The sequence below is a fragment of the Periophthalmus magnuspinnatus genome, chromosome 9 (assembly GCF_009829125.3).
Source record: "Periophthalmus magnuspinnatus isolate fPerMag1 chromosome 9, fPerMag1.2.pri, whole genome shotgun sequence".
Taxonomy (NCBI): Eukaryota; Metazoa; Chordata; class Actinopteri; order Gobiiformes; family Gobiidae; genus Periophthalmus; species Periophthalmus magnuspinnatus.
The window spans coordinates 22,047,700-22,059,365 of NC_047134.1; the positions used below are offsets into that span (position 1 = coordinate 22,047,700).

General features: G+C 42.5%; 1 protein-coding gene across 1 annotated transcript; it reads left to right on the forward strand.

Annotated features, from left to right (window-relative positions):
• Positions 1 to 960: 960 nt before the first annotated feature.
• fxn (frataxin) lies at positions 961 to 8,059 on the forward strand. Its single transcript, XM_033973029.2, has 6 exons — positions 961 to 1,102; positions 1,255 to 1,344; positions 1,631 to 1,716; positions 1,784 to 1,904; positions 4,667 to 4,764; positions 7,669 to 8,059. The coding sequence occupies exons 1-6, from the start codon at positions 1,001 to 1,003 to the stop codon at positions 7,805 to 7,807; spliced, it is 636 nt and encodes a 211-aa protein (XP_033828920.1). The 5' UTR covers positions 961 to 1,000; the 3' UTR covers positions 7,808 to 8,059.
• Positions 8,060 to 11,666: the final 3,607 nt, after the last annotated feature.

Below are 11,666 nucleotides of genomic sequence, written 5' to 3' on the forward strand. Positions count from 1 at the left end.
ATGTTTCTAACCAAGTGTCTTTACATTGCCTCTGGTAGGCACATTTGCAGGTTCTGACCACACCATCTATCTCGCCATATAATATGATAAATAGATGTTTAACTGGATAAAATAACAGGATGTCAAATGTATCAAGCAGTTTTACACTTTAAACGCAGACCAACTTTAATGTAGCCAGTATTAGAGTAGCCTACTGTTATAGCCTACCTATAACGCATTTCAATGATTCAGTAACAGCGATAGGAGTTTCTTTTTTGGCACAGTTTGTGGAGACGAGCGGATGTGCGCTCCAAAGCCTCGCGCAAAAAAAGATAAAACCACATCCACATTAACTCGCGCAGACGCACGACACAGCGACTGCGCTGTTTTGGCCCACAAAACGGATAATCCACAGAAAGACTGTCAACAGCAGCAATATGATCAATGAGTAGCTAATAACGAATTTATTTAAAATTAGGAATTTATTCTCGTACTACTATGACTTTATTCTGGTAATATTATGACATTATTCACTTAAAATTACAACTTTTTCTGGCTTCGACTTTATTCTCGTAATTTAGTTAAATTACCCATATAATCCGTCGTATGCAACAATGCAAACAGATCCTAAATAAAAATCCTAACATAAAATGTTTTCATTTACTGTCTTCATTATCTATTATAGACAATTCTCGTGAAACGTATTTGAAAGGCCTGTACCGGTCCAGTCAGTGTGTTAGTGTGAGGTCTGCTGCAGACATGATCAAACTAACAAAGCGAGCGCCCAGAGCTGTTCCACTATTCTTCAAATGCCTTGTGCCTGTATGTCAAAACAGAGAAGACCTGTGGACAGGACACTCTATGTCAATTTACTACCACACCGACAGAGACAGCACTGTGCCACGAGGACCCAGCCCTGCAGAAATAATCCTCCGAAGAAGAGCTGTCGGTCCATTGCGCATGTCCAGTGCGCAGCCCCGGCTCCGCTCCTCACAACTCAGTCCGGTGTCCCGCGTCTAACATGAAAGTCCTGCGGGGATATGTCCGCCTGATCTCACTCGCGCATGACTTTGTGACCACTGTCCCACACGCGCACGCGCTCAGCGCGCGCCTCTGTCCGCAGGTAACTCTCTGCGCCACTTGTTTATATGGTGTTGTCTGATTTCCACTTTCCTCCTGTCATGTCCTGTCCTCCAGCTCTGTCCTCCTGTCTTCTCCTCTAGTCCTGTCCAGTTCAGTCCTGACTGCACTGACTCACAGTAGCTCTGTTTTCAGTTCAGAAGTGTGGGAACCGTGTCGGGTCTGCGCTGTTACCGGCGTGCAGATGTCTGGGACAGTAGGATACGAGCTCAGCCTCAACCACAGGTCTGGTGCTTAAGTCTTATTAAAGCTTTTATTTTCACATTATGACGCACACAATTCATAATTCACTCAGCGCTCTCCTGTGTCACCGTCTGACATTTAGTCAGGAGCCAGCATGATTCCACTTTTGTTGCAGACCAACACCAAACCCAGAATGTAAAATTAAAGTTGTTCATATAATGGGCAACTCTGGACTCTGGTTCCACATTATTAGTGAGGGTTTGGGCTTGGTTTGATGGTCTGTTTAGAAGTAGTCCTGGTCAGCCTGTGTTGTGAATGTTTGTGGCAGAGGAGAGCAGTGGCTGGAGCCCTGTGGAGCAGAGGCCTGTCTGTGAGCAGCCCAGGCTCAGAGCACAACCCCTCGGCTGGCTCCAGGTAAGACCTGCTCTCTATAAAGACTCTGGAGGGCAGTACCAGGTGTGATCACATTTGTCCCCTTCAGTTTACTGTCCGAGGCACAGTATGAGGCCCTGTCACGGGACACTCTGGACGCTCTGGCTGAGCACCTGGAAGATCTAATGGACCAGCCCTTCACTGGACCAGACTTTGATGTCAGCTTCTCTGTGAGTGGCTTGGTTCCTCTGCTTTGGGGGCTGCACCATCTGTACTACACAGGCTGTGGGAGGGGTATTAGTGGTTTAGAGATCAAATATGATTTTTTTTTGTCTTTATTTGACCCAGATGAAGCAGAATTCATGGTGTCTGAAGCCATCCTAATAGAGTTTATTCACAGACAAAATATTTTTTTCATTAACATTAAATAAAAACATTTATAGGGTTATTTTTCTCTCAGAATCTGCCTGAGCCATAAAACCTCTGCTCTTCACACATAGCATGTTTTGTAGTCTGTGTAACAAGTATCCAATTACAAAATGAGTTTATGATTTCAATAATCGATTCGTTGCGATAAAGCTGTTAAATTGTTTAAGCCTTGGTGGAGGTCAGTATGTCATGAGTGAGTATGTCCACCAGGGGGAGCTGAGTACTAACAAACACTGCTGCCTCCAACAGAATCTCACCACAACATCCCATTGTTTGTCCATCCCACTCTCATGATGTATGAAGCAGAAATAATACATTTTAAGGTCCTATATTACACACAATGCTGTTGCCTCCTCAAAAACATATCTAGAGTTGTGTCTGTTCCACCTTGTGATGTCAAGGCAGCACAGACACAACTCCACCTTGACATCACAAGGAATGCAACTCATACTAGTTTTAAAGTCAAGAATTCAATTGAACTGATTTACTTTTCAATACTCTAGAATAAGATGTAACTTTTTTTTCTTTTAATCGTTTACCTTTTCTTCAGTTGAGATTGTCACAGAAAGTCTACAATATCTTAAGGTCCAATGAGGAGTGAAGTAGTTTCAATGAGGCTATAAAAATGCATTTGGCAATTCCTGGGCTGGAATTGTCTAAATGATTACAGTGAAGTGCTTCCTGTATCACCCCATGACATCAGAGTGTTTTCAGTTTGATAAAAGAACACAGCGTAAATATCCAGAGTGTGTTAAATGTGTGAATTTATGGAAACTTTATAAACATAGAGATTTAGAGATGAATAGAAATGTTTTCATATAATATTTTTTTGTATGATAATAAGGCTTTTATTTGTTACTTACTGTATATTTCAACAACATTAACCTGTATATTAGAGTCAGGGTTTAAATTGTGAGTACTTTGTTAACAATGTTTTACAGACAAGATTATGGATATCTAGTATTTGAGAAAATTTTGACTATCTTTCCAGAGAGATAAAACAATATGTCTGCCTATGCTGGAGCCAAAGACTGTATATATAAATGGGTATAGCTAACCCTGGGCTGAAGGCTGAAAAAGTAGTGGCCACATTCTTGAATGTAATAGGCCAGAGGCATTTAACTTGCTTTGTAACTTGCTGCAACTAGCTAAACCTGGCAGCAAAACTCGCATTATGTACTTTTCACCCCTTGTCATCATGGAGAGATTCCAGTTTCATAGAAGAAATCAGGAGGAAGCAGCTTTGAGGAAACTAGCCGAACATTGTGAGTTTGGTGACGTGTTAAATGACACGTTAAGACACAGACTGGTATGTGAACTAAGAAATGAGGCAGCACAGAAAAAGTTCCTAACAAAAAGTGACTTAACAGTTAAAAAGGTCATTGATATCAGTGTGGAAATGGAAATGGCATCTAATGAAGCTCAACAACTTAACAGAACAGGGAGAGTGCACAAAATTGCAAGCAGCCAAAACAATACTCAGAGCCCAGGGTTCAGGCGAGGTAAACACCTTGCTTCCACCTGCTGGTGCAAATAAATGGACTGTCGTCAATGTGGAAAGAAAGTAGAACATGCCTGTCAAAATAAAGAAAGCACAGACAAAGGAAAGAAAAAGGATAAACGAGACAAGTTCAAAAAGGAAAAAAAAACTTGTAAATGCAGTAGAGTACGACCAAAGCTCTTCCTCTGAAGAAAACAGCACAGTGAACACAGTACGTCTCATCTGAATCAAACTGGAGATGCTTGACTTTACTCACAAATTCTGCTGTGTTCTCAATATGTTAGGCAGCCGGGGACTCCATGTAGAAGTCTTCATGAAACCCACACACACTGCCCAATACCTGCTGTTTGATTCACATCATCCACTGCAGCTCAGTTATCTGTACACTACAACACAGAGCTCAAGTGGTTCCCAAAAATACAGAGGGAAATGTGAAGGGGGAATAACAGGTGGAGTAAGCCCTCTCGGCTTGTGCATCACCAAAATGGGCTGTCAATAGATCTAAGAGAACTAAAAAAACAGGACAACAGGGAATCTGAGCCTAGAAGGAAAGGCATAACTATTCCTTACACAATTGGTGTGTCTGAAAAACATCAGAGACTTTTTAGACAGTATGAAATTCTGGTCAATTTAAAACCTAGAAACACTTTAAGACAGAAACTAGTTCACCCAAAGGACAAAACCCAGACTCACACAAAGTAATGTAGTCTACTCCATTCAGTGTAGTGAAGAGTGCAGTGAGCGTTACATTGGAGAAATTAAACAGCCACTCTATAAGAGAATGTACCAACACGAGAGCTCCTGTGGACCCCAGTCTATATAGTATTCTGGGGGCAGAATTTAGCTTTCTATTTTTTTCCCACAATCTTTTGCAAATGTTTATTTCTGAATACCGGTGTATATATTATTTTGCCATCAGGTTATGGGTAATAGAATTAGGGTTAAGTATGGGGCTTTGGGATATGGAACACTAGTCCCGCTGCGTAACGAAATGCCAAACATTTAGGGAGTCCCATTTTTAGTGCTAATCATGTGCTACGCTAATTGTCTGTTTGTGGACAGAACGGTGTGCTGACAGTGAAGCTCGGCGCAGAACATGGAACCTACGTCGTCAACAAACAAACGCCCAACCGCCAGATCTGGCTCTCCTCCCCATCCAGGTCAGAGCGCCCCCTGTGTGCATAGGTCAGACCAGCTCTTTGACCACACACACACACACACACACACACACTCTGAACACCTCCTTTAAGAAGATAAATGGGAACTAAAAGCAACACAAACTGTCCAAGTTCTGGTGTCAGGAATGTTGGATGGTGGAAGCCCAATTTACCTTCACAAAGACTGATACATTTAAGAACTGTAGCATGTGCTCTCACTATGTTAAAATATTACAATCACAACTGAACTTGAGCTGCCAGTGCCTAAACCTGCAGATAGAGTCCTTTAAGGTTTAACCAACTATATTTCAGCATAGAAACTGGTAAACCAAATGAGACTCATGTAAGGCTTATTCATCACCAAATGATAACATTGATAATCAATCAGCCAGATTTGATTTCATTTGATCAAAATCTTACATACTGTTCCTTTAAGTTCATTAGTATTAAAGGATTAAATTAAGAGAATTAGAGAACAAAGTATCTTCATTCATCATTAGTACATGTTTGAGTGATCTTTATTCTCCTACATTCAAGATGTCATTGCTCTGATCTGCCCGTGTTTTCACTGCCACCAGTACACGTCCACTGCTCTGTACTTATCTCAATTAGATTTCCTTAATCGCTGATACACGTAGGATTTGGCACCACCACATACCCATTTTGGCTCGGTAGTGTGATCTGCAGCTATCCAAAGGGGAGCCGACAGCATGCCGCATGTTGTTATGATAACATTTCTGGAAGTGTTCCATAAATCATCAGGTGGGAATCGGCTCTTGATGACTCATTGGGCTTCACAATTTTCCTAACTGGAACTCAGCACACTTGTTTCTTTTATTAAGTTGTTTCAGATAAATCTGAGTGCTGTGACTGACATGTGGCCAATGGGTGGGTGTGTTCTCACTGAAAATCCTAATCCCATATCTGGAGTTATCAGATTATCAAAGGGCTGTAATCGGTGGGGTTTTAGCAGGAATCTGATTATGAGAACTCAGATCAGCTTCACCTGTCTGCCTGCACAAAAATCATTCATCACAATAATTTTTTTTCAATGTTTTTTATATATATTATTCTATAGTCACATCTATGAAATAACTGTTTCCTTATTAAAAAATGCCTGGAGTTGTGTTTTTCTTCATTCACACACAAACTCTGCAAATTTAGGCTGTGTTCTTCTCTCAAATGGAAAACACAGGAAGTACTCCACTGTGTTTTTAAACTCCATACACCTTCAGCAGAAACATTTGGATGATTTCAGACCTGGATTTGCCTATCTGTACTAAACAAAAGGTAAAGGTGGCTGTTAACTCGAAAACTACTACTTCCTGATATCACAGGTGGAGCAGAGCATTCTGAGTTTTGGACATGTAGACAGACTCATAGTAAAGGGTTATTAAAACATGTGTGAATGAAACAAAACACAACTTTTGGTATGTTTTGATGAGATAACCTTATAGCATGGCTTAAAGCTCACAAGAGTCAATTTGGGGCAATATAAGACCTTTTAATATGAAAAATGTCCATGCACCATTTCAGATCGCTGTCTGAGTTGTATGAACTAGGAAAACAAAAACACTGTGGAATACCACATTTAACTTTTCTGGTCTCCATGGAGATGTTGAATGACATATACAATGCAAAACGTGCAGATTTTTTGAGCTTTTAACAATGTTATAACATTGCCCCCTCATCAAAAACAAACCTGGAGATATATTTAGCTTCATTCTTATTTGTCTGATGAATCCTCTTTACAAGATCTTTTGGGTCAGTCTCATAAAATCACTCAGTTTCAAATTTCCTAGATATGTGACTTCACAGACAGAGATCCGGAGGTTCCCTGTGCACTATTTAAAGCTCAACTAAACACTAAATCAACTTTCTTTGCTACTAAACTGGGTACTTGGTCTTTGAATAACATTGTTTACTAAAAAAAATGTATAAAATGGGTGTATCCTGGCTCCAGTGGCCACTGCCAATTTCAGGTATTTGATGACATCATGCAACACTGTACTGTTGCAACCAGGTGTTTCTGATTATGATCCATAGTAAAAGAAAAATTAAAATCCAGACAAAAAGTTATAGGAGTTAAGAGCAGCATAACATCTTCACCCCTACAAATTTTTTGTCCAGTTTTAAATTTTTCTTTTACGATGTTAGACCAATCACACTGTTCCTTATAACCCCAAACCCTCATCTCTTTCCCCCTCACTTTCCCCTTCAGTCCTCCAGGTACTGCCCAGTTTAGCAGCTCCATTTGAAATGTGGTTGTGGGGGGAGTTTAGGTGTTTAGTCCTACTTTAAGTTAATAAACTGTCAGCAGACTCATTCTGAGCATTGTGAGATGCTACAAACTAGGCTTTTTTTTCTGTGCTGCTGGTTGAAGTGCTAACACCAATACAGATGAGGGAGTGCAATAAAAACACCTGTCAATGAATAAATGCATAGATGAGTTTAATGCATATAGTAGAATGTTCCAGGCAAAGAAACAACATCTCCAGGAAAAAAAGACCTATTGTGCTTGTGTCTGCTCTATAAATATAATCTATGACACTCGTGGATCATTATGTTATAATTTGCGCAGTTTAAATGGCAACATTCAACTTAACTTAACAAAAGAAATGAGTCCGTTGACCCTTTCAGGTTAGAAAACTGTGGTGCTCAATGGATGCTGATGTTGCTGTAAACGTTATCACAACAAAGAGTCAGCACCTCCTCAATGCACAAATCACTCCAAATACAACTTCGGGTGGTGAGGGAAATGACTATAATATGTTTAAAAGCTCTAAAAAGTCAATTTTGCATAATAGATCTGATACAGATAATGAAGGTGTTTTCTTATTTGACCTGTGTGGTAATGTGGTTGATGTTATGGTTGATTCTAACTTGCATGTGTGTGTGTCTGTGTAGTGGACCTAAGCGCTACGACTGGACAGGCCACCACTGGGTGTACACTCACGATGGAAGCAGCCTGCACCAGCTCCTGTCCTCTGAGCTGTCCAGCATCTTCAAGACACCCATTGACCTGTCGCACCTGCCCTATTCCTGACCCCTGCCTCTGAGCCTGCTGCACCTGCTCTACCCCTGACACCCTCTAAGCAGCCTGCATCAGCTCCTGTCCTGTGAGTTGTCCAGCATCTTCAAGATCACTGTGGACCTGTTGCTTCTGCTCTAGTCCTGACACCTGACTCTCTCCTGCCCTACTCCTGACATACTTTGAACTGTTGCACCTGCCTCTGAGCCTGTCACGTTTGCCCTACTTCTGGCACCCTCTGAGCCTGTATTCCATGTATATTATTCTATATTAATGAAAGTAAATAAAATATTAATTATTATTGCTCTCAGTGTACCTGATTTCATGTTTAAAATCTGCAGTGCAGCCTGGTACAAACAGTGAAACAATAATCAAACTAAATCAAATCTGTAGACTGTACTTTGGGGGAAGCTTGTGTATCTCTGACGTCATTAAACTGTACTGAATAAAACACAAATGATAAAAGGTTTGTGTTTGGATGGAGCCTCACCAGCTGCAGTGCCACCCTGCTGCAGTGTGAGGGAAGGTACGGGGCAGTGTGAGGGAGGGGGTGGGGCAACGAGGGGCAGATTACAGTCTAAGCGCCCGGGTTTACAGGCAGGATTGAGAGGGTATTATGTAAGCGTAAAGCTGCCCGCGCACAGAGCCGACATGGCCTCTCTGTCCTGGCTGATGTGGGCACAGTGCAGAGCAGACCCCCTGGGACCCGCTGGCCCCCACTACCTCTGAGCTCTCAGCACCATGAAGTACAAGAAGTTCATCACCATCATGCAGGCGGCACTCGGAGTGGCCCCACTCAACAAGAGAGAACTAATCCCACCTCCACGCAAGCTCTGGAAGCCCCGCAGGTGAGACAGAGTGAGACAAGAGAGAGAGAGATCCACGGGTGAGAGAGAGAGAGATAGTGTACCCACAGGTGAGGCTTGACCTAGTCTGTCAGAGAAAGATCCACAGGTGAGAGAGGGACTGGAGGTGAGTGTATGTGTGTGTGAGCGAGACATCAACAACAATGGGTGGGGGTGGGTGGGTGGGTGGGTGTGTGTGTGTGAGTGAGTGAGTGTGAGAGAGGCACATAAGGAGAGCCCCACGTGTGTGTGCAGTGACTGAATGCTCAGGATTGGGCTGCTCCAAACACTGTTGTATCTGTCTGAAGCTTCACCAGAGGAACAGTGGTGGTCTACTTTAGAACACTTTCAAATCCAATTTATAATCAACACTTTTAGGGATGTGCAATATCTTGTTCCCAGTATCAGTATTGGCGATATTGGAGGGTTTTCCCAGATCAGTGTCAGTCCCAGTTTGTCCTCAGTGATTCAGGTTTGTCTGTGTAAGGGTCCTGTATTAAGCCAAATGGACACTTGTGAGTTTTAAGCCATGTTAGAATGTTGTCACCTTATCAAAAACTTACTTAGAGTTGTGTTTTGTTTCATTCATACATAGAGTAAAAATAGCGTACTATGGGGCCTTTTAATGGAGCCTTTAATATCTTAATTTCCCAGCCTATCCAGTAGGTCATGCTCACAGATTTCACATAAAATTATAAGTCTTGTGGCTATTAATCACCACAAAGCTGATTACCTCTGAGCTTTCAAACTTTAATATACTGTATATTTTTCCCATTAAGTCTATGGGAAAATTAATGGGAAAGTTACTTCCGGAACCAGGCGAGTGGGCAGTCACTGTTGAGCTCCATAGTACTCCGAGTTAAATAAGTCCTGCCCATAAAGGGAGGAGTTTTAAAGGGAAACTGCACTGTACTTGTTTACTATCTAACCTCATCAAGGGTCATTATATCCCCACACTTATTCTTATTCTGATTTTAGTCTCTTGTCACTTTCACTGCTGTTAAGTACCTGATTAGTATTTGAGTGGCTTGATCTCTCACTTGACCGGGGTGTGAGGATACTGTTGTAGACCTATGGGAGATTGTATTTTAACCCTCATTTTGTCACTACAATGGCTGTAGTTTAAACTGAGCTGGGGTATATAAGAATTATATGGTAGAATTTGCTGTTTAACCTTCAGCATAAATATGCAGCTTATAGATGGACATTGTAATAGTGTTGCCTGGATGACACAGCCTACCTCCTTCCTCACAGCTCCACTGAGCAGTCGTGCTGGTTTGAGTTGCAGTGATTCAGGATGAGGCAGAGCACACCTCACTTAAGAGGGACTCAGTCTTCTCTTGTCCATTTTAAGTCCATCCCAGGACATGTGGGGCATGATAGGGCCACATGGGGATATGGTGGGATGTGGTGGGACAAAGTGGGGACATGGTAGCAGCATGGTGGGGACACATTCAATTCAATTCAATTCATTTTATTTTTGTAACGCCCAAAATCACAACAACAATTGTCTCGGGCGTTCATGTTTTGGTTGATGGGGGAAACCGGAGTACCCGGAGGAAACCCTTCCAGACACGGGGAGAAACATGCAAAACTCCACACAGAAAGGTCTGGGTGACCCGGGGATCGAACCAAACCTTCTTGCTGTGAGACATGAGTGTTGCCACTCAACCACCGTGCTGCCTACACACAAAAACAAGCAGGAAAATCAAACAATAGGAAAGATCAGACAAAACAAGAAAAATCGTCCAGGCGAGGAGGGAGGGGGGCGGGTGGAGGAGGGCCAAGCGGGGAGAAGGAGGAGGTCCAACTATCATCGGGGCATCTGAAAGAGTTACACTCCACAGGGGGAGTGGGACTGGGGACAACATGTGAATAGCATTGCTGATGAGAAAATAGGACAAAGCAGAGGATAGTGCTCAGGTTGCCATACTTCCCCCAGCTAGTTATGTCCTACTGCAGCCCCTCTTATCCCGGGTTTTAATGTCACTCCCTAACTCCCTGACTAAGTAACCTGGTCATAAGCTATACTGAAGAGGAAGGTTTTAAGCCTGGTCTTAAATACAGAGACTGTGGGGGCCTGTTTAACATCAGCAGGGAGTTGATTCCATAGCACAGGAGCTTGGTAACTGAATGCTCTCCCTCCCACTGTACTTTTGGACACTCTAGGAACCACTAATAGTCCTGCATTCTGAGAGCGGAGTGCTCTGTTTGGCTGGTACGGGACAATAGCATCTTGCAGATAGGATGGGGCCATACCGTTTAGGGTTTTGTATGTCAGGAGGAGGCTGAGGCACATGGCGATATGTTGGGGACATGGTACTGAAAAAATGTGATAGATTGGACATCGGCTTCCAAATATCGTTTCAGCCAATATCATAAATTAACACTATTTAGTTGCTAGCCCAGAAAGGCTCATAATGTTTGAATTTTTATTTACACAAATTTGTTCTGGAGTTACTTGAGAGATAAAAAACAAAAACAAAAAAAACCCATCTTAAATAAAATAAAACACAACTGATCCAAATGCTCTTTCAGTCTCTTGGTTTTGGCAGATATTCAAAACTATAGTATCAAAATTGGTATTGGAACTGAACAAGTTGAACTGATGTATCCCTAGTAAAGACATGGTGGGGACATGGTGGGGACATTGTTGGGACAAGTTGGGGACATGGTAGCAATATAGTAGAGACATTGTGGGGACATGGGTGTGGCTTTATCTGCTGCTAGTCTGTGCTGTCCTCACTGCTGCATTTGTGAGGTGTGCTCTGATCAATGAGAGTGTGGACAAGAGAGAGGGAGAGAAAGAAAGAGAGAGAGAAGAAAGGAGGGAGTCGTGGGAGAGAAAGTGGTGAGATGGAGAGAGAGGGAAATTGGGAGAGAGGGGAGAAGATGGAGAAGAAGCTGAACGGGGGGAGAAAGGCACCACAAGGAAGAAATGCAGAGAGGAATGGGAGAGGAGAGAGGGAGAGAGTGAATGAAGGACAGAGTGTGAGAGAGATGAAAAGGAGAGATAGAGAGAGGGAGGG